We start from the raw sequence: 24,268 nt of genomic DNA, 5'->3' as shown, positions 1-24,268 counted from the left end.
TATCTGATGTAGATAACTTTCAACATGGACTCAAATTTTGTCCCTGAAAATTCTGATTTACAGTGACCAGGGGGCATGTAGTTCTCCCTTCATGTACAATTTGTATCAATGTTGGTATGAACAACTTTGTATCATTGATGGTTTGAACAACAACTTTATATCAATGACGATATGAACAACAACTTTGTATCAATATTGGTACATGTGTGGACAATTACCATCTTTGTATCAATGTTGGTATGAACAACAACTTTGCATCTTTGTATCAATGTTGGTATGAACAACAACTTTGCATCTTTGTATCAATGTTGGTATGAACAACAACTTTGTATCAGTGTTGGTATGAACAACTACTTTGTATCAGTGTTGGTATGAACAACAACTTTGTATCAGTGTTGGTATTAACAACTTTGTATCAATGATGGTATGAACAACTTTGAATCGATGGCATGAACAACAACTTTTATCAATGTTTGTTAGATCAACAAGTTTGTATCAATTTTGGTATATGTATGAACAATTTGCATCTTTGTATCAATGTTGGTATGAACAACAACTTTGTATCAATGTTGGTATGACCAACCTTTCTTTTAGTTATCCAGGTTCAATGAAATTAGCTCACAACATTTTGAGATACCTTGGACAAAGACAACAACTCACCAAATACATAACTTTCATCCCATTTTGTAGGCATAGTTACATGTCATACAGTAACCATTGTTACATACTACATGTAGTAGGAATACTAATTATTATTTACCAGTATTTACCTAATATATGTGTATATATAGCATGTAAGGAGAAAAAAGATTGTTCATTCAAACTTATTGTCAGATACACAGTTTATGGAAAAGCAACACTTAGTGAATAATGCAGCATTGACTTCATTATAAAAAAAGTTCAATATAGATTCACTTCAACAAAAAATCATAGTTTATAAACAAAAACTTTATTGCACAGCTGTATGAGATGAACATTATGCACACAGATACATGTATGCGTATAGGCATTTTACACTGTACTTTCACCATAACCAACTTGAAAGAAAACCAGCTTAATATACATGTATGCTTACTGCTAGTATATAAAGTACATGTATCTAAGAAAAAATCAATGAATGAATGTAAATGAAAAAGAGTTGCTCAAGATAAATAGAGGATATTCAATGTTTTGTTGCTGGATATGGAATTTATTTCGCGAGTGGATCAATTTATTTTCTACATTTCCACAAGTGTGAAGCAAGGGTGAAAATATTAAATAAAAATCCTGTCTTACAAGTGAAATAAATTCTATATCCAACTACATGTACAAAACATTGAATTTTTTGTTTATTACATTTTCTTTGCCCAGTCTTTTCGTTTTATCGTGTTGTACGCTGTGACATCATAATTGGAGTGCACATGGTTGAAATATTATAGCTACATGTATAAGCTGTGTGTGATTGCAAATTGTAATCATGGACTTTGGAGAAACTTTGATTGTTTACTCTAACATAACTGGCTACAGAGTAATTTTAACAAAACTCTTTGTGAAGGGAAGGAAAATTTGGAGTTTTGTCGCACTTTTGATTTTCTATTTTCACAGTGTGAAAAATATAATTTTGATATTTTTCAATCTGTGAAAAAATGTCACTTTTATTTCATCAATAAATTACAGTATTTCATTGTTAAAAATGTAAGAAATTACAGTAAACAAAGAAACATTGAGGGGGATGTTTCTTAAACATGTTAAATCCAAAATCTGTAAAATTTTCAGATGTTCTATTTTGACAAAATACTGATAGATTAAGTCTAATAAAAATTATCATGTCTCAATATTTTTCAGTCATGTCCAAGTTTAATTTGTAAAGAATCTAAAATCTCCTGATTCAGGGCTTTATCATGAAGGATTCACATCCTCTTTTGAAATGCTCCAAATTTCTCCATGTTTTATGGTCCTAAAGCTGTTCTCTGGTAGGTTCAGTTCCCTCAAACGTTCCGCTACTAATGTAGGTGGTTCCAGATAGTTCTGGAAGTAGAAGATAGAATTTAAGAATATTATATATAATTATATATTACATTCAAGATTTCTTAGGAAAGTGCAGTTTACAACCATGTAATCCAGCAACCACTTTCTTCAGCATTTCTATAAGGATTTTATAATTATCTTGGATTACTCATATTACTCTCAACAAAATGACAAAAATTACAAAATATATGAAATACATCATCCCTATATCATACGTACTTTACAACTTATGTTTACAATTATATTAAATGTGCACAGAGTATTGATGATTACATACTAAACTTATCCTTTATTATTTGTTCTTAAACTACCTGAAAATACATTTCTTATAATTTGAACTTCCAACCTAATATATGATAGAAAACTTCACTATAATTCATTCATTTCACCTCTAACATAAGACTTCCCTATCCTAAAGATAATCTACCTCGAAACATCCCATCTGTTTAAATGTTCCCCAGTGAACTCCCAGAGAGAACTTGGAGTTGATTTCTTTGTGGATATCTACAGACTGTTCAGGACTTACATGCTGGGGATGCATGTACCATCTGTATAAATGATGGAAAAAATATTTTTATTATGAGATTTTTTTTACTTTTATCCAAAATTATCATAATTTTAAAACATGTTCGAGACGAGTTCTTAATATGAAACACAAAGAAGCAATTTAAAAGGGCAAAATTTATCCAAAAGATTTATTTTTAAAGTTACTATTTTGGATATACATGTATTACATACTTGCATTTGCAATACTTTAAATTACCAGTGAAAGATATTTCTAAGCACTCAGCACACCTAAGACAATTCATACCTCTTCTAATTTCGTAAGGCAATGAAAACATCTGAGGTTTGCCGAATGATAAATTCCCAAAGTGTTAAAAAATATAAAGAGGTAGTTAGGGGAAGCATGAAAGAAACACTATGATGAGTGTGGTATATTTATTACCTTGGCTCATATGCTCCAATTGGCAGTACACTCAGGGAGAATGGCCCATATTTTTTCCCAATCTGCTGGAAGGCTATTTTATTATAACCAGTATCACCCCCAAAGTAGAAAGAGTGTGTTTCTCCCTTCACAACCCAGCTGCACCAAAGTCTCTGTGAAACAAGGTTATAATGACAACACAAAGCTCCTGTCAGATTATTAAATGTGGAAAGATCTCAGACATGAAAAACCAGAGTCAGTTTTACTAAAAAAAAAATGGTGTCCTAGTCTGTGAAATCTGACCTTATTCTGATCAATCCCCGTCCTAGTACACCAGTGTTGCGCGGGGGTACAGGCAAATGTTACACTGCGGCTCTGCTTGTCCGGTAGGTGGTGCTGTATTTCCTCCCACCAATTCTTCTCCTCCACATTCACTTCCTGACAACCACAGTCCTTGAACCAATCCTTCAGACCCATGGGAACATAATATTTAGCATTGGGAAAGCTTTCTTTGATTTCCATGATAGACTCTGTGTCCAGATGATCATAATGGTCATGGCTAATTAAAACAACATCCACTGGTGGGAGTTCTTTGATTTTACATGGAACTGGTCGGTACCGCTTGTAACCAAAGTGCTTCATCAGTTCTAATCCAGCAACTTTAAATGTGGGGCTACAACGTTCACTGAATATTGGATCACAGAGGATGTTTATTCCCTCCATTTGTACAAACACTGTCGCATGCCCAATCCAGAGGACTTGTATACTGTCTGGGTCAGGGTTTTTCAGCTTTTCAAAATCCACAGGCATAACAGGTAAGGTTTTGTCCAGTTCCTTGAGAAATGTAGAAAAATTTTGATTTAGTTTACTTGGATATAATAAAAATAAAATTGATAAACAAATAAAATGCAAGCAAAAATACGGGTAAAATTATTATTATTTTTTTTTTGTTACCACTCAGACACTCTTAAAAAATTAAGCTGACAGAATTGCATTAGCTTGATGAAGTATATAAAAAAAATTCATGATAGATCAGCATTTAAGATCAATCAATTTGTACACAGTAAAAGCATACAAGCATGGAAGTACCATTTAAAATATTATTTGTACAGGGAATACAAAAAAATTTATGTGTACATGTTTGTATATATACACTACTGTAGTGTACATGCACATATATGTTAGTGATGACTATTTCACTTTGCAATTAGAGAACAACTATACAATTCTGAAGGGGGGGGGGGGCACAAATTGTGTTTTGAGTCAGATTATTTATTTTCATAGACAGATTATTTATTTTCTTCTCCTTGACAATTTGAGCCAATAACAGCCAATATAATATCTAAAACTCTATTCCGTGGGGTAGTAGCACCAGTCAAGGAAAGATATTTATTTTCTTGCCAGTTGAGGACAGATTATTTATTTTCAACATTTTCGAGGACAGATTATTTACCTCCAAAATCTGCCACCCAGTGGCACCCACCACCATGACCACCTTTTCAGAATTAAAATAATAGTCATCCCCTTAATTAAAAGTAACATAAAAGATCACACCTTAGGGTCTGTAGGGATGTTACTATTATCTTTTTCAAGCATTCTCAGCTTCACAAACTCTAGTTTGTTGGGCATCTTCCAGGTATCAAATTCCACAGGGTTTTCCCATCTTCCATTCTTACACACGGCTTTTACTAATGGACTTAGATCTGTCATCCTGTTTTTAAAAAAGTTGTTAAACATAATTTCATCAGATGACGAAATTAGGGATTCAATTTTAATTATAATCATTCCGATCGGGGGGAAAAAACAACAACAACAAAAACATTAAAAATCTCTGGTTTAACCCTCTTACTTCTATTAATAGGATATCTCTTGATGTAGGTCCTAAAAACAAAAGAAATTTTCTGATTGAAGCACCGACTTGACTAACGTTTTACTAATATAAAAATAGCAAAGTCTGCATCGAATTTCCTCAAATTATTAAGCTAAAACGAAAGTAGAAAATTCGCATACAGTCGGATTACCAAACCCGACTTGATTAAAGTTGCGGGAAAAATGGCCGATCAAGAAATGGAAATCGACGACATGCCTAGTTCTTCAAAGATGTCCACAAAGTCTGGTCATCTACATGAGCAGCCATGGGTTGAAAAATATCGACCGATCAAGCTTCATGATATAGTAGGCAACGAAGAGACCATCACCCGTTTGGAAGTTTTTGCCAGAGACGGAAATGTCCCAAATCTAATCATTGCTGGTCCCCCTGGAACTGGAAAAACCACAAGTATATTATGTCTTGCCAGAGCAATGTTGGGGCCTTCATACAGAGACGCTGTCCTAGAAATGAATGCATCAAATGACAGAGGTATTGATGTTGTGAGGAATAAAATAAAAATGTTTGCACAGCAAAAAGTTACATTACCCAAAGGAAGACACAAGATTATTATTCTGGATGAAGCAGACAGTATGACAGATGGTGCGCAGCAAGCTCTGAGAAGAACGATGGAGATATACTCTAAGACCACTAGATTTGCACTGGCCTGCAATGCTTCTGAAAAAATCATTGAGCCCATACAGTCTCGGTGTGCTGTTTTGCGATACTCAAAGCTGAGTGATGCTCAAGTATTGAAAAGGCTGCTGGAAGTATGCGAGAAAGAATCTGTTAGTTATACAGATGATGGCTTAGAGGCCATTGTGTTTACAGCACAAGGAGACATGCGACAGGCTCTGAACAACTTGCAGTCAACATTTCAAGGTTTTGGGCATGTCAACAGTGAAAATGTCTTCAAGGTTTGTGATGAACCTCATCCCATGCTGATACAGGAAATGCTACAACACTGTGTTAATGGCAATGTGGAGGAGGCTTATAAAACTATGACCCATCTCTGGAAGCTGGGATACTCGGCAGAGGATATAATCACCATTATCTTCAGAGTCTGCAAAAACCAGAATATCCCAGAATTCCTGAAACTTGAATTTATTAAAGAAATCGGTTATACGCATATGAGGATAGCAGAAGGTGTTCAGTCCCTGTTGCAGATGTCAGCATTATTAGCAAGACTGTGTAAAAAATCTGCTGTGCCTGGTGGAATGAAAGGATAGCTTGTGAATGTGTGTGTAAAACTTCCATTATAACATCAAAGACATTTCAATCACTAAGGGAAACTCCAAATCCACATTTCGTCTAGCAAACAGCAAAAATATATCCTTGGACAGTATACTGAGTGTGAATGTGTTTGACAAACTGCCATTGTAACATTCAAAGACATTTCTATCACAATGGGGGACTTTGGTTAAACTACACATTTCATCTAACAAACAGTTAGTCATTAGAAATTCTTGCACAGAATATTTCTTGTGGCAATGTTCCTTTACTATGAAAACCTTACAAACATGGATTTCTGTCCGAGTTCTTGAATTGTTACCTTGAGTTAAACCTCACTTACTACTGGTAATATGATGTAATTTCAATGTATGTACTAGATAAATTTATACAAATGAACACATGCGTAAGCATTTGTCTCAAAATTGATTTCTCTGTGAACGTTTTCTTTCCTTGTGCAAGTATTAAATATTCACATGCTGTAACTTAATAGTCTTCTCTTATTAATAACTTAATCAATTGACTTTTAGCTCACCTGAGCTGAAAGCTCCTTGCACAAAGCATCCTTGGGTAAAGGGGATTCTAAATTTTTTAAATAAAGGACCAAGCCAACTTCCAAAAAGCAAAAAAAGCAAAATTCAGTTCAGTATTGAAAAGTTTACATGGGGTGGAGGGGGAGGGGGGGGGGGGGCTTGAATTATTTTAAACTACCCGATGCTTCCATATCAATATAACTAAATGGCTTTGCTGTTCTTGAGCAGCAGATTTTTTCCTATATATTCATTTGTAAAAACTTGATCCCCCCCCCCCCGTGCCTTCTTTTGAACAAATTTGATTCTACACTACCTGAAGTTGCCTCCAGATCGGTAGGACTAATCATGGCTTTTCTGTTCTTGAGAAAAAGATTTTTTCATATATATATAAGTAAGTAAGTAAGTAATTTATTTATTTATAGTGACATGTGTACATAATTAAATCCTTTGTTTACAAGCTGTATAAAATAACAATTAACACCCGGCCCATCGGGCCTATATGCCACTTTAAACACAAAATTGAAATACAATATATATACAAGGGGTCCAGCCTAAATTCCTTTGCAAAGGCGTATTTTTCTTTGCAACCGAAAAAATGGCGGATACGAAGCGGAGAAGAAAACGAGGTCAGTAACTTTCGTGTAATTTTTAGGAACTATAATCATTAATTTTGATAAATGGATGTTACGTTTCGGTGCGCCTATCCATCCTTTCCAATGGGAAAACTAAGCTAAAGAGATTTACTTTAAGATGAAAAAATTATTGAAGAAAAACCATAGACATGTCTCTATTGTTTGTCGCATTCATAACCAATCATCGGTTATTTGTAACATACTGCACAGTCCAAAGCTGTAAAAATTACATATATTTGTAAATTTTCCGGTCAAATATTAGAAAAACACAATTTCCATTCACACAAAGCCAGTTTTAGAAATTTAATCCACAATTTACGACTTTAAGATTAAAATTACTTTGCAAAGTCGATATTAGGACATGTTTACTTTGCAACTCTGTGATTCAGAACATTGGTCGTTATATATATTGAAAAGGCCTCTTCGCCAAAATTACAGGCAGCAATATAGTGCTTGCAATCAAATTGTATACATACTTTTCACGATGAAAATCCCCTGTCACCCAGCATAATTTAAGGGGTGTGTACACAGTAAATCCTATGATTCTAATTGGGGAGGGTGTATTTTTTTTTGTTAGTTTCTCCCTACCTCTGATACACTTTTTTATTTTTTTTCCCTCTCTAGACTGATCCCTTGATACGCTCAAACCTGAGGTTGGTAAATAAGGGAAAAAAAATCTGGACAAGGGCATATGCAAGTTCCAAAGAGTATTTTGACTGTTTGCGATCGGGTGGATTAGGGTCGACGGATCTAAAATTCTATCATCGTTGAAAGTGGGGATATTGGAAAGGGAACTGTATAGGGTGTAGAAAATTAACTATATTTCTTGTACTGTAACTCATGAATTACTGAAATTCAATTTTTATAATAATAATTTATTTTTACGATGAAAATTGTCATATAGTGATATACATTGTAAGATGACGACAATTTTATAACTGCCATTCTCTTTCATCATCTTAAAGTATTCGTACACAAGTATTGCATGTATCAAATGTTTCTTGTCGATACTGTGAACCCGAATAAAAGTTTTGACAGTTGAATCTGTACAATTTGCATACATGTATTTGAATATGGACATTTGTTTTAAAAATAAAATCATTTAAATTTGTCATACGTTCGAAATATAAAATGGGTCTTAGATACGTCATTTATACTTATATACATATTAGGTAACTAGAATGAACTTAGTATTTTAGCATAGGATTTGTTCGGCGAAATTTAAACATGTATCATGTATATCAAGACAGAATTTAAACATTTGGTGACTGAAAAAAAGATCACTCTGTATTAACTTTCTGGAAATGGTTTTTTAATTTTTTTTTTCTTAATTTTTGGTAGAATTCTTTTGGACCCCCCACCCCCCACCCCCCAACGAACAGATAGGCTTTGCATCAAATATTATTTACTCATGGTAAAAAACAACAAAATTAAATTTCTCCAATTTTTATTTCGTAAATAAAGACAATGTTTTCTAAAAAATAACAATGATATTCAAAAGTCAATCCCATAGCAATGTTTTCAAAAAAAAGGGGGGATTCCAAATGAAAATTTACCTTGTTAAACTACATCAAAAAATATCCTTAGACCCCCCCCCCCATCCCCCCCAACGCAGTACGGACCCGAAAGCATAATTCCATAAGAGATTAAAAAATGCTATGCGATGATAGCATTGGAAAAAATATTTCAAGAAATATATTGCATTAAACCCTTCATATGACGATTAATTAAAGAATATTTCACATTTTGGATTTAATGTACTTGATTATCTTACACAATCTTGATGATTTCAATCAGTTCACGAAATAGTTTTTTTTTATTCTTGGGATTTTTACAAGTTCCTGGCGATGCTGTTGTATTTAGATTTCACATAAGAAGGAGGTGGGAAGAGTTTTGTGGCATACATTCTGTTTTCGCGGTACTTAATAAGACCTTTATTATAGAAATTATTTTTTTTTTACACAAATCACACTTTTCGTTGGTTCGAAAACACTTCCCATAATGATTACATGAATACAAATCTTGCTGCGTCGAAGAAAATATTTGCTGGTAATAATCTTACTGCATTTGATGCAGTGCTCTTCTTTGAAATAGATAAATCTCACCGGTTATGAAAACAGTTTTAAAGGAAGCAATACCTTGAAATTTACGTACAGATTAAATCAAAATTTATCAGCATGTATTTTTCGTTTTTGTAATCGTTGTGATAGTGAATTTCTGTATTGTTTATACAGCAAAGTGATTTGCACAGGAAAAACAAGCCCTGAACCGCAATTTGCAAATGAAATATTTCCTATACTACCTTTATTTTGGAATTTAGATAAAATTTTGTCATTTTGTCACAGAAAGTCATGTTTGAATAAGGAGTCTTGATGTAATATATGAGATAAGTTTCTCTAATTTTCCATTCAACATGTACTCTGTTGTAAAAGACAGTATTTACCCTCATATGATGACACACGTATTCAATTCGTGTCTGCAAGGCATGTCGTTTTATTTCAATAGATTTTTTGGTATGTAAGTCGTGGGTATCCAAAAGTATCCCTCCAAAAGACAAATAAATGCTTCACCGAAACGACATATTTTGATACCGAATTAAATGCGCGAATCATTAAAAATTTCGTGATGTTTACTGGCCTTCTTTCCAGTCTCCGCTTCGACTCCGCCATTTTCTCTGTTGCAAAGAAAAATACGCCTTTGCAAAGGAATTTAGGCTGGACCCCTTGATATAAAGAAAATAAAGAGCACAACGTTAAGGGATAAACAAAAAAGTAAATAAACATAATTTTGATATATATACATATATTTATTTTGTATGCTAAGATTGGTAGTGTCTGTTATTAGTAGATAAATATGACACTGAAATACATTCTTATTTTCTGAAGATAACGGACTGTCTCCGCACAAATGAAAAATATAAATATTTTGCAACCTGTCGAGGATAATTTGAAACAAGTATACTTAGTAAATCCATATCTGACCATGCCATTTCATTAAGACCAGTGTTTTCAAAAAGTTTTGAACGATATTCAGAGTACATAGGACAATGCAATAAAAAATGAATTTCGTCTTCTACATTATTTTTAGAGCAAAAGGTGCAAATTCGATCCTCAACAGGTTCCCCATGATATCTACCGGTTTCTATTCGTAGTGGTAAAATTCCACATCTAAATTGTGCTAAAATTGAACGTAAATATTTAGGCATATCAAGTACTACATAATTTTCCCTTCCAAAAGTTGTTTTAAAATAAACGTAAGTCCGCAATTTAGGAATGCTTAAAATCTCATTGCTCCAAAGGTTTGAATAATAATTGTGTATTTTTGATTGAACCATATTTATATTTACCATAAGCTTTGACTCGAAATAATAATCCAGCTCTAGTTGGTGTAATATTTCTTTCAAATCACTGCACCAGTTATTCCTACACTTATTGTAATCAACTTCAAAAACAATTCTTGTAATTCGATCATTGCTAAAGGATAAAACTCTATTCCAATATCTGATTACATTTATCCAACATCTACACTGACTGGGAATCCATCCAGTGTCTCCATAAACCCCCAGTGTAGGAGCAAAGCGGTGTACCCCAATAAAATACCGAATCGCTCTATTTTGAATATTATCTATTGGTTGGAATTTTTTGAAACCCCAGACACTGGATGCAAAATCTAAAACAGGTATTACACAAGAGTAAAATAGTTTTTCATAAGCATTAAACCTGAAATCTTTATTACTATGAATGGAAGATATAATTTTCCCAAGAGCACGTCCCCCTGCTTTAGCAAGATTTTCTGCATTTTTCATGAAATTACCAGTGTGCGTAAACGTTATACCTAAATACTTATAATTCTCAACTGTTTCTAACTTAAGTCCAATAGTGAATTCAAAATTGGTTGCTCTTGACCTTGTTTTATTGAAATGTACGCACTTAGATTTATTGGTGTTTATAAGAACTCTCCAACGTCTACACCAGCTATGTAGTTTATTTAACATATTTTGTAAATCTTCTGGAGACTTGGCTATTAAAGCAATGTCATCTGCGTATAATAAGATAGACAATTTTCGATCTACTAGTTCTATGCCCAAATTAAGCTTATTAATATCCTGTACCAGATCATTAATGAAAATTGAAAATAAGGTAGGTGATAAATTATCTCCTTGTTTAACACCAGTTTTGCACCTAAACCAATTTGTAATCTTATTATTAACTCTTACACAAGATTCTGAACTTTGGTAAATATTTTTTATCGAGTTGTAAATTTTACCATCTATATTATGTAACAAAAGTTTGTAGAGCATCATATCTCTATCGACAAAATCAAAACATTTTTGAAGGTCAATAAATGCAACATAGAGATTTTTATTGTTTTGAACTAAACTATTCAGTGTAAATAAATGATCTTCACACGATCTATCCTTTCTAAAACCATTTTGTTCATCTGCCAGAATGTCGTTATTCTCTAAATAACTCATAATTCTTTTATTCATAAAGGAACTGTACAGTTTACTAATACATGACAATAAGCTCACTCCGCGATAATTCATAGGAAGACGTTTGTCTGAAGAAGGATCCTTAAGAATAGGACAGATTATTTCTTTCCTCCACACCGATGGGATCGTGCTTGTATCAAAAATATGTTGGAAAAGACGACATATTGTGTTAATAACAACTGGATATTTCAAAACACTGTAAGGAATTTCGTCGAACCCACAAGCGGAATTAGATTTTGCACGCATCACTATATCAGATATTTCCTGAAAAGATACATCATAATTAATTTCTTCATTACACTGATAAAATTCTTCTTCCATCCGACTTTCTCTGATATATTTATCTGATTTTGATTGATTGTAGTGGTCGTTATCAAATTCTGTACTTCCACACCCGTTGTACAGATTTTCAAAATCAACTCTCCATCGTTCCAAGATGTCCCGTTCGTTACATATAACATTTCCTTCATCATCCAAAACCTCCATTGGTATGGTGTGTTTATTTCTAGGGCCAAGATTTCGAATTTTATTCCAGAATTCATTTGGGTTTGTTGAGCTCATATCTTCAATAACATTAGCAAATGATTTCTTGTAGGTGCGTTCAGCGCGTCTAAGAGATTTATCAAATGTATCTCGTGCTTTGATATATTCCCGTCTAAGTGCAGATTTGACTTTTCTTTCTCCCTTATATCGTATGAATTTATTTTCTGCTACCCACGTAGCGTTCCATAGATCTGTTAATTGGTCAGTCCAGTATGGCTTGCTATGTTTAAAACGTTTATTATTACTACTTGGTTTAACTTTAGGGATCTTGGTTTCCATTTCACATAGTTGTTCATAAATCTCGTCAATACTTTCCTGTGTTTTACGACTGTTTTCAATCAGATTAATTGTTGCTATCAGAGCAGACCTTCTCAATTCACTTGACATAAAATCATCTGGAATCCTATGAAATTGAAACCGATTTTGACAATGTTCAATTTTTGGGGTATCAGAAACTTAACAACAGTCGGAGACATTAAATTCACACATGAAGACGGAATGATCAGGAAGTTTTGATTTTTCCCCTACAAAATTCAATAGTACATCTATTGGTACGCATATATAATCTACTACAGATTTGCCCTTCCTTGAAATACATGTGAAGTTATCATGTGGGAATCTACCATTCAATACACAAAAGTTTGCTTCATTGAGAAAGTCAATTAATTCATGCCCGTGTTGATTAACAGTGCTGTCTATAGCTGTTCGATTCGGAATATGATCAATGTCTTGAAGTGTGTCATTCAAATTGCCTATTCTAGAATTTAGGTCACCCGTCACGAAAATAGCATCACTTTCACAATTTAGATAAATCTGTGTTAAAAGATGTGTATAGAAACCTTGAGCATCCCGTCCTCTGTTAGAATATTCGGGTGGTAAGTAGCATACAAACACAATGAATTCAAAATCAGAACGACAGTTTTCAGTTTTATTCCAAGGATACCATCAAATTTTCTGTCAATCACTATTATCTCAAATTGATCTATTAACCATTCCTTTATCAATATTCCAACACCACCCGAAGGTTTCGGTGCATTTACATGTATATCCTTTCTATTATAACCAAACCATCTATAACCTGGGATATCAATAATATTTCCTTTATTTAAATGTGTTTCACTAATGGCTATTATATCATAATTTAGTGCACAAATAATTTGATTTCTGAGTTCCCCATTGTCTTTACCGTTCACGGTAGCTCAGTCGGTAGAGCGCTCGCTTCGTGATCGGGAGGTCGTGAGCTCGAATCTCGGCCGCGACAGACCTAAGTCGATAAAAAATAGGTAGCAACTGTTCCTTCGCCATGCGCTCGGCACTTTGAAGTGAAAGTTGCGGGTCTTTCGGATGAGACCTTAAAAACCGAGGCCCCGTGTCACGGCAGGCGTTGGCACGATAAAGATCCCTCACTGCTTAATGGCCCTGAGTGCCGAGTAAAGGTCAAAATTTGAAGCCCTTCACCGGTATATGGTGACGTCTCTATATGAGTGAAAAATTCTCGAATGGGACGTAAAACAATATACAATCAATCAATCCCCATTTTCTTTAGTCCAACCACAGACATTTAAATGACCTAATTTTAGACTGTCAATAGGCCGGGAAAGTCCCTACAGGTGGTTATCGCGATTTTGATCTGGGAAGTCAGGTGGATTGTTTTGTTGTAGGTTATGTGTTTTTTTCACGATTCTTCCATTGGATGTTATGCGAAATTGGTTGCCGTTTGGAATCTGATTCAAAATAGTTTTTGCGTTAAGCTCTATCAATCTCTCTGTGTGTGATTTTGAGGATCTAAGAAAGACCGATTTATATGCTTCGACATTCTGCAAATCCCGTTTCCTTCGTAGAACTTCTATTTTCTCATCAACTAATTTTGACTAGACCGGGTTTGCCGAAAACTCTGTTCTTTAGTCGTGCCGCCGCAACTACTTTTACAGAATCACTTAGGTGTCTTATCATATCGTTAGCAATCTCAAAAATGTTCTCCTCTTCATTCTGCGTAACGTTATTGGCGATTCTCGTGAGCTCAGGATCATAGAGTGTGTTCGCATGATTTTTCTTGTTTGTACTAATAACCAATTCTGGTTCGCATTCAGGGCGTTCTATATTCTCAACCCTTTGTATTCTTTCAATAAGTGTGTCAACAGACCGTGACAGCGAATCAATCTGTCCCTGGTGTCTCCCAAGTTCAAGGTCAAAATCTGATTTCATTGCTTTGAATTTGTCGTCAATGCTTGCCATAAACTCGTTTCGAAATTTATCTAGTTTGCTATCAAACGACGACCTAAGTTCTTTTTGACCTTTCTGAAGGCTGCTCACCGCGTCTGCTATAACAGTCATTTGATCAATTATTTTCGTTTCAAAATCTTTATCATTCGGTTCTTCCTTCCCACCCGCCATTTTGAGCATTTTGTTAGGGGGCTTTTCAGTTTGCCCGTCTGACGAAAGCCTACGCCTTTCCCTTTCCGATACTTCTGACATTTTCTATTTCATGAACCACAAATATCACACAGTTTGTCAAAAAACACAGACTATACTCACTTTACAAATGTTTTTTCCACACAAAACTCCAGGGTTAAAAACCCTACCTGTCCATCTTATATATATATATATATATTACGGATGTCAACGAGTACCCGGTTAACCGGGTACTCGATCGAAGTCCGAGAATCGAATACTAAAAATGGTACTCGGTTACTCGGATGTGTATTTTTTCTTCTTTCAAAGTACATATTTTTATCAAAAAATTGTCAAAAAATAACTTAAATATGCATACGGTAATTTGCGTGTCGCGTCATTTACACCTGTAAGACACCCGTTATCGCCTGGGGCTGTGTATATACAGTAATTAGTGACCAATCACCCAGCTGTTCTCACCTATCGTGGTCCACAATTTTTGGATGGCTTCAATGATTGTCATCAACGATGGTCTATTATCTTGAAATCATTTTAAAATTATTTAGTTAATATACGGCAGCAAAATCGGACATGCATAGAAATGCCGCTATCCACTTCAAATGTGAAGAAATAGCTAAAGATTGAAAAAAAAATGTTGCAAGTCAGTCTGCTTAGTAAGTTTAGTGTATACGGGGGAAACAATCAACATGTGAAATAATAGAAGACTAGCGATCCCAACAACGGTCGTTCCTTCTCTTTCGCTAGTCTAATCATCATGCGTAACAGATTGTCCTCCTTTTGATGAAATAGATCTTAAACAAGAACTGTAAACCATTTGTAATTTTTGATGCTTAATTGTGTCTTATGTGTTTGATAAATAAATTTAGACCAAAAAATCATTTCCGTTGGAATCGATGTTTATATACGTACATTTATAAACGTGATAGAAACAGCTTTGTGGTTAAACAAAGCTTGACGGGGCTAAATAAATACACAAGTTGTATTTACATATTTTACCCAGTACCCGGGTACTCGATCGGAAAAACGTCCGAGTAACCGATTATCAAAAATTGACCGATTTGACATCCCTAATATATATATATATATATATATATATATATATATATATATATATATATATATATATATATATATATATATATATTCCTCCAATTCTTACATGGGAATTCTTTTTTTTATTACTTGTATATATCCATATATTACTTCCAAAATTGAAAACATTTGTTTGTATTCTTAAATCTATGTTTTAAAAAATTCTAGGTGTAATAGTATATGAAGTATTAGAGCATTTATTATAGCTAAGGTCAAGTTCAGGTCTATTTATTACACTCACACCAACAATCAGTGGTACATGAGGTACAATTTATGCATGTAACAAGTTGGTTTCCTCTCTATACAAGAATCAAAGTTACAAAATACAATGGACTGAGTGAATATATATATTACAATGCGGGTAAACACACAGACACACCCTGACACACATACAGATACACACACAGACATACACACTCAGACACACACCAAGCACACCCTGACACGCACAGATCCAGATGAATTAAGCATAACACATAATTGTATTAATAAAATATAGTAAAAAAAAAATATAATCAAAAGGAAATGTATTTAAAAACGTTTTGTTGACCTGATATATTCTTGTACATAATTTGTAATGTTGATGTTCGTTTGATACGATAACTTCGAATACCCATGTAAAAGAATCTTTAGCTCATACGGTATACCTAGCTCTCGTAATTTTTTTTTTAGTTCATTTCTTTGTATGCTATATGCTGGACAATTCATAAAATAGTGCTCATTATCCTCATTATGGTAATCACACCTAGGACAAGATGCATCAGCTATTATACAATGATTTTTTAAGTGTGCATTAAGGTTACTACATGTAGCTTTATTGCGTAATTGACAGTGAAGTATATTCTCTATTCTGTTACCATAGTTATAATATTTACAACTGCTAAATGGTCGTTTAGTTTTTATTTTTGACTTAAAAATTGATAAAGAAGGTGACATTTTTACATCAGAGCTAAGATTATTCCACAGTTTTAAAGTTGAAGGAATAAAACTTCGTAAGATACTGTTCTACATAATGGTAGAGAAAGATTACCTCTGTCTGATCTCAAACTATAAGATTTCTCCACTGGTTGGAAAGGCTGTAACAATTCGCGAAGATAATATGGGGCAATACCATTGACAATTTTATAAAATAAGTTTATGTTTATTCTTCTCTGATGTAATGGCTCCCAACCTAGTTCGTCGTATAGATCTTGAAGAATTTACCCTTAGACCAGTAATAATTCTTGCAGCTTCTACTTGGACCTTTTCTAACAATTCTGTATTTTACAGATAGCAGTTATCCCATACCACATCTGCGTATTCTAGGACACTGGTCTAATGAAAGCAAGATATATCTTTATTAAGGAATTTCTATCAAGTGTATGCTTTAATAATCTCAAAAATATTTAATCTGTTACAAGCTTTTTCGTAAATAGCAGATATATGGTTATTCCAACTACCATCGGACTGAAGGTGAAGCCCTAGATGTATATGGCTACTGGATTGTTCAATAATGTCCCCATTTTCTCCAAAATGAATGCCTGGGAAAAGTCGCTGCTTTCTTGTAAAATTAACTTTAATTGTTTTATCAGCGTTAAAATCTACAGCCCAAGAGTTTGACCATTTCTTTATTTTTTCAAGATCGGCTGTAAAAGATAATGTAGGCGTCATAATATCAGCGTCTTCTATAGCAAACAATGATGTATCATTATCATTTAACAAGTTAAATTGAAGCAAAACATCAAATCGGCCGCAAAAATATATTTATTATTTGGAAGTATTTCCACAAGAAATAGTCAAAAGAAAAAGCTCAAATAGAAAAAGTATTTTTTTTTTTTTTTTTTACACTTGCTTTACTTTTCTGTGCATTTATTTTACACTTTAATTTTCAGTGATCAATTGTTAAATATCTATTCAAACAAATAAATTTTAATAAAATAGATATGAAAATCGGACTCCGATAAAGGAATGTATTATCATCAAATTATTTGATTAAAGGACAAATGCAACAAATATCTAAAATGATTATGAAAGTCTGAATGCTAACAAAAAGGACGTATAACAATCTTCACGTGCTGATACCCTGGATATTTGTCACGTGATAATGCCGATAATGTTGTGATAGATATGTATGTGAAGTTCAAAAAAAATTTCATTGTGTCACTTGCAACTGCATGTATTCAAAACAAAATTCAGTTCTTATTCCAATATTTATTAATTATTTTAGACACTGTAATTCATATTCGGAAACTCAGTACCTTTCGTTTTCATATCTTAGACCCATGTTGGGGAGCAGTTCATGAAACAACCATATTTTGTAAAATCATTAAATTAAATATCTGACAATAAAGAAAAACAAATTGAAACATAATAACAACCATTAATTAAGATTTAGTATGAATCAAATTTTTAAAACTTTTATTCATAACTTTTATGTATGTTATCAATAAGGAATTACATGTATTCCAACGAAGCAATGAAAAAATAACGTCTCATTCCCTCATGTGCATATTCTAACACAACCACAATTAGATCGGTCGCTGCTGCGGCCGATAATTAAGTCGTCATATGTATAGTTCAGTGGTGAAAAAATGAAATATATTATACAATAACATAAATGAGAGGCATATATACATGTGTACAAAATAAAGTATAACAAACACACAATGAAAACAGAAAGGAAAGAAATGAGGACATATAATTTATAGAATACAGACGGCATTTTTAGATATGAACATGATGAATGTACAAAGTTTTTTTTTTTAAAGTTTTATAATTAATTTCACTTAACTTAAGTGTATTTGGCGTTTTAAAATATCTGGCTGAAAAAGATCCTTTCTAATACATGTACTTTGCAATGTTTTACATTCTTACTGAAATTATATTCATCTGCTATTTGCCCTGAATTACACAATGTACACAGTCTTTCATCCAATGGAATATTTGACCATCTACCAGTCCCAGTTGGGAGGTGGTGGTTTGAAGTTCCATAAGTTTACTTGGTAAAATACTCAAATATTTTTCACATTCAAATTTGGTATATTTGACAATTTTGATGAGTTATTTATATCAAATTTGTCTTTTTTTTTGGATAAATTGATCGCTTAATCTTTGCTTTACAACAGCAAGGACCCAATTTCTGCCACTGGAATTTTGTTCATACCAAATGTTGGAATATCTACAAGAGGTTTAAAGTCATATATGGCGTATTTTTTTTTTTATAAGTTCAGACTAACTAAGATTGAAAAAAGATCTTCCTATTTGTTTTATCACTTTATATAAAGATAGGGCTTTCCTGTAAATTACACAATTCAAATCAATCATGTTTCAAAGATATTAGAAACTTAAAACAATAACCGATTTATTTGCCGACTCCGCATTTAAAGAGGCTGGGGGTTGTGGCCATTTTTAGACTATATTGGTCTCCTTTAGAAGAAGAGCTCCATATGAAGATATAGAAAATGATCAAATTTTAAAACTAAAATTTTTGAAATTTTTCTTTGCCAAATGATAGTTGACAGCTTAAGATATCATATCTAAAAAATTAAGTTAAATCTGGTGGTTAATTTGTGGTTAATTTGTTGACCCCCCAGCCTCCTTAAATTGCAGACAGTTTAAAGTCAATTTAACTATGGAAACAGAACTGAACTGAATTTATTGATCTCTTCACAATTTTACAATTGTATAGCGAGATATAAATGTAAACTACAATGATGAAAAATAAAAACACATATATGGCATGCGTGAGTATGAGGATAGACAAATAGTACAATTATAGGTTGAGGTCTTTACTAGTTTGGGGAGCACGTTTTAGTAATTTTTTAAATAAATATACACAGTTTTCTTAAAAATGACTGTTTATAAACAGTCATATGGAAACATGAGGTTGTTCAAGTTCAAAATCGGTGAAAATTTTAATTTGAACGTAAATAACATGTATCATGATTGTCTATACACTCAGTCTCGTAATTTTTTTTATTTTTAGCTCAGATACGCCATTAATCTTGTAAATAAAATCTACCCATGGATTTTTTTGGACCTCCTTGAAAATATTGAGAACAAAAATATTTATACAAACACAAACTATTTCGATTTCTGAAGAATTCGAGGCAAGTAAGTTTAACCAGAAAGAGATCATTCTTGTAAATACTAAATACATTAATATATAATGCGAATCGCCCAGTCTCCCGATATACCATATACGAAGGCATACTACTCTTTCAATAGAAAATACATGTATGTTTTAGAAATTTTAAATGTACACGTTCAATGATGTCAAGGTTTTCTCATCCCCACACCTAACAGCCATAAGTCAAAATTGATACAACTTTATCAGAAAGATCTGACATTCGGTTGGTAAGTTAGATTGTCTCATCTTCCTTATAACACCGTGCTTGTTCACATAAATGATTTTGGCCTTACAAAATGAGTCTGAGCGTGAAAATATTATCCCTAATATAGTTAAATTCCTTTACATTTTCAATTGTATTGTTATTATAATAAACTACCTTTTTTGACATTGGCTCTTTAGAAAATATTAAAATTTTGTCTTACTAACATTAACATTAAGTTTCCGATGTGAACAATACAAATAAAAAGCATTCAAAGCATTTTGCAGATCTACGTCGGTTTCAGCCATAATAACAGTATCATCTGCGTATAACAACAGGAAAAGCTCAAGATACACATATACGTAATTCTTCTTCAATAGCATCTGTTTTACCTTGCAAAACCAATATTTTTGTTTACGAGGTCACTTATATATAAGAAAAATAAAAAAGGCGATAGATTGTCACCTTTGCCAACATGAACAATACAGTTAAAATATTTTGTAATTGGGCCATTTAAATTAATCATCGATTTTATTCCTACGAGGGTTGTTTGGAAAGTTCGTGGACAACTGTCATAACTTTTTCACTAAACGTAATATTATGTCCAAATTTGGTAGAAATGTTTCAACAAAAAATTCAATTGACGTGTATAAAAAAAATCAAAATATCTTGATTCATTTTAAACTTATTTCGAGTTAAAAAAAAAAAAAAAGAAAAACGAAAATCGGATCGAAGCGCAGGTCAAAATTTCGTAATTTACAATCAATACACTAAATAATGTCTGTAGTCATATCCTCTGTAAAATGGCGCAAAACAGAGAAATCTTTTACGTTCAAATTAAGAACCGTTACATCGTTTCATATTCCAAATTATGACTTAATATTTTGCTTCGTTGAAAAGAAATCAATTTTAGAAGATAGGCAGTCCTCATTGAAAAAGGCAAAAATCGATGACATGGCATGAAACTTCACTAATCAACAAAATAAATATCTTTACATATAATAATGTGCTCATTTTTAATTTCTTGAAGATAGTATAACGAAGATTGCCATGGTCCACGAACTTTTCGAACAACCCTCGTATTTACATATTTCTAATGTAGTTGAAACATTTCCCACTAACCCCACTCTTAATTAGCTTATGCCACAATCCAAATCTCCAAACCGTATCATAAGCTTGTTTAAAATAGATAAATGAGCAGAAATATTTCTTCTTTCTTTGGAAAAAAAAGTCTGACATAAAAACTGTAAAGTGAATATATGATCTTAAGTTGGGTACCCTTTTCTATAACCTGTTTGACTCTCATGAATTAGGTTTACTTCTTCCGCAAATGGTTCTAAACTTGCGCATAAAATAATTGTAAATGATTTACCTAAGCAACTCCATAATGTAATAGGATTGCGTTAGGTCGCCCTTATTTTTATAAATAGACTTTAGTTAACGATGCCAATAAACCATTCACCCGGAACGATATCAAGATCTATAGGTATATATTAAATTGTTTTGTAAGGGGAGCATCAATTTAATTGATGACAGCAATAATCGATTTGATGTATTTTCAATTCAATTATTGCCCATAATAATCATGATAATGGAATTAATGAATAGGGATAAAGAAATCTTAAATTACGGGTATTTGATGTTAATGTTAAGTTGGTGCTCTATATTCCTTACAAATGAAAGTCATCTCCTATACAATCATTTTACATATTGAGTAGTCTATTGTAGCCGCATACTTGTACATCATACATTCCTTCATTTAGATCATGTACTTTGATTTATAGTATATTTAATTGTACGTTTTGGTAAAATTGCTGTAGGACATGTGTATACTTATCAAAATTGTGTAAGGAAATCATACTATTCTGTAAGAAGTTAATCAAAAGCATAATTATCCCTCTTTTTTCCCATTTTTTAAATTTTTGTATTTGTTTATTTTATCTCATTATTTTATTTTTTTAAAAGAAAATTTCGCAAACCTGGCAATTTTTTGGCTTTTAGTTATGAACAAAAAGTAATATTAAAATATCACAATCAATTTTAATTGTTTAAGCCATAATTAAATTCATACTTCAATAAACTTATCTTGCTCTTGATAAATGTTCACATACAGGCGATTATGCTTTACGAAATTTTGAATGAAAAAACGCAGAAAGCTTTTTTTTCCTTCTGTAAAATTTATGTTCCGTATATGTGCAAGTGAAACATTACAAAAGCGAAAAAATTTCAATGCAATGCATTACTTTCAAAAACAGATATTATGAATCTTCATCAAATTAAAATTGATTTCCAAAGTACAATGTAATTGTAACTTAATACATTACTCTGCAAATGTAACTGAAACCATTCCCTGGATCAGAATTGCCTTGTAATACGGTCTATATTCCAAATGTTGATAATTTATTAAAAAATTATCAAAAATAAATCAAAAAATCTTTATCAGGTGTTAAACAAAATAAAATAAAAAAATAAATAATAGTACACCTAATTTTTTTTTAAATTATTTTTTTCCCCATTGTTTCCTTATTTATTTATTTTTCTACGTTTAAATATATATATTTTTTTCTAGATGATTACCCTCATGAAATCCCACTTTTGATATCCAAAACATGATAAAAACATTATTGACATATGCAAGAAACTGTAATGGTAGATATTTATTTAATTGTTATGCAATGCTGTATTTTAAAAACACCGCTATTCTTTTTTGACCCATGTTCTAGTGCATTTCTTCCCTTTTATTTATAATCAGCTCACGGTCTAATAGAGTCAGCAAATGAAAAAGATTGTCTTTGTTGCTGCAACTCCTCTCTAATATTTTTTTCTGTACGACTTCCTCTTTCTTTTCCTTCATCTATTTTTGGGTCTATCACCTGTGACTGCCTCTCAAAGTTTGCCTGAAAATAGTTTGGATACCTTAATTTTTAATCATAGTCTTGATCGCAATTCCTGCATCGGCATTTGAGAAAGTATTTCAATGCCTGCATTAATTGGCTCTTGAAAGAGTTGGATAATGCTTGCATTGACCTTTGAGAGAGTCTCAATGCCTCTCTTCATGTTGGCCCAGAGGAGAGTAGGGCTATCTCTGCATTAGTCAGGGATGATTACTGTAAAACTAGTTATATTGAAGGGTTGAGAGTTTCGGTATGTTAGAAAAATGTCGAGTGAAAACTTTGACAGTGTTTGACTAATTATTAGTTTTTAACAGTGCTCTTTAGCAGGAATGTGAAAGTTGATGAGTTGGAATTAACGTTGACTTTTATTAGAGAAATTCCTCAATTTCACCAAAGTTTCCGTATCGTCAAATTTTCCACTTTTAATTAAAACTCTCTGAACAGATAGTCATGAAATTCTTGCAGAATGGCTGTACTCTAAAAGATTTTCGAATATGTTTAGACATTAATGGTTCTCTACGGGAATTCCCAAATAATAAGCCAAACTCTTTGCTCGTAGAGCAATAGCCGGCTATTTTGAGCCTGTTCAAACCGAAAGCTAACTGAACAACTGCCAAATTAAATTTACGTGTAAGAATATAGTACTTAATCTCAACCGCTCTTTAAATCAATACAAAATCTATATATATATAAATGTAACAACCAAGAGAAAATGAAGATTTTTCTACACAAATAAACATCAACAGTAATGATTTTGAAAAAAATCAGTCTTTTATAATATGCCTTTAGGATTTTTGATAGTGAGTGTTGTCGCTGCTTGGTTCTTTACACAGTCGAATAAAAACAGGGGCAGGGAACCAATCTAATCAGTTGAGTAAGAAATTTCGTTGTAAAGAGCTAGTTATCTCGTTAAAACAATTTAGAATTATCATCTCATTACTTATGTTTGTTTGTTTGTATGTTGTTTAACGTCCCTCTCGAGAATTTTTCACTCATATGGAGACGCCACCACTTGCCGGTGGAGAGCTGCAAATTTTGTCCTATACTCGGCACTTACGGCCATTGAGCAGTGAGGGATCTTTTTCGTGCCAGCACCTACTGCGACACGGGACCTCGGTTTATACGGTCTCTTCCGAAGGACCGGTCTCCACGTCCCACAGTGGGATTCGAACCCGCGACGTAAGGATCAACTCCTCACTTCGCGACTCTAGAGCAGTCGCTCTAACCACTGCGCCACGCGGGCGACTCATTACTTATGTTTATCAAAATAAGTAGCTCATTACAACGGTATAATTTTCTCGTTATAACGAGCTAGTATCACGTTACAGCGA

General features: G+C 33.0%; 2 protein-coding genes across 2 annotated transcripts; one reads left to right on the top strand and one right to left on the bottom strand.

Annotated features, from left to right (window-relative positions):
• Positions 1–930: 930 nt before the first annotated feature.
• On the bottom strand, positions 931–4,869 carry LOC133187445 (N-acyl-phosphatidylethanolamine-hydrolyzing phospholipase D-like). The gene is made up of 6 exons (XM_061322822.1): positions 4,782–4,869; positions 4,487–4,643; positions 3,236–3,766; positions 2,954–3,105; positions 2,435–2,555; positions 931–2,007 (listed from the first exon to the last, which is right to left on the bottom strand). The coding sequence occupies exons 2-6, from the start codon at positions 4,640–4,642 to the stop codon at positions 1,879–1,881; spliced, it is 1,089 nt and encodes a 362-aa protein (XP_061178806.1). The 5' UTR covers position 4,643; positions 4,782–4,869; the 3' UTR covers positions 931–1,878.
• Positions 4,870–4,953: 84 nt separating this feature from the next.
• LOC133187783 (replication factor C subunit 2-like) lies at positions 4,954–6,514 on the top strand. Its single transcript, XM_061323183.1, has one exon. The coding sequence runs from the start codon at positions 4,985–4,987 to the stop codon at positions 6,026–6,028; it is 1,044 nt and encodes a 347-aa protein (XP_061179167.1). The 5' UTR covers positions 4,954–4,984; the 3' UTR covers positions 6,029–6,514.
• Positions 6,515–24,268: the final 17,754 nt, after the last annotated feature.

Source organism: Saccostrea echinata, unplaced genomic scaffold (genome assembly GCF_033153115.1).
Source record: "Saccostrea echinata isolate AGI-Se365-2 ecotype Australia unplaced genomic scaffold, CSIRO_AGI_Sech_v1 ptg000015l, whole genome shotgun sequence".
NCBI lineage: Eukaryota > Metazoa > Mollusca > Bivalvia > Ostreida > Ostreidae > Saccostrea > Saccostrea echinata.
The sequence above is the reverse complement of the archived record's forward strand: the minus strand, read 5'-3'. Positions and strand labels throughout refer to the sequence as shown.

Bases quoted from the DNA above. Each gene is read 5' to 3' on its own strand.
- LOC133187783 (XM_061323183.1), top strand. From the start codon at position 4,985: ATGGCCGATCAAGAAATGGAAATCGACGACATGCCTAGTTCTTCAAAG.
- LOC133187445 (XM_061322822.1), bottom strand. From the start codon at position 4,642: ATGACAGATCTAAGTCCATTAGTAAAAGCCGTGTGTAAGAATGGAAGA. The intron at 3,106-3,235 runs GTCAGATTTCAC...CTTGTTTCACAG, and splicing joins CGGGGATTGATCAGAATAAG to AGACTTTGGTGCAGCTGGGT. The intron at 2,008-2,434 runs GTAGATTATCTT...TTCTACTTCCAG, and splicing joins AACAGATGGGATGTTTCGAG to AACTATCTGGAACCACCTAC.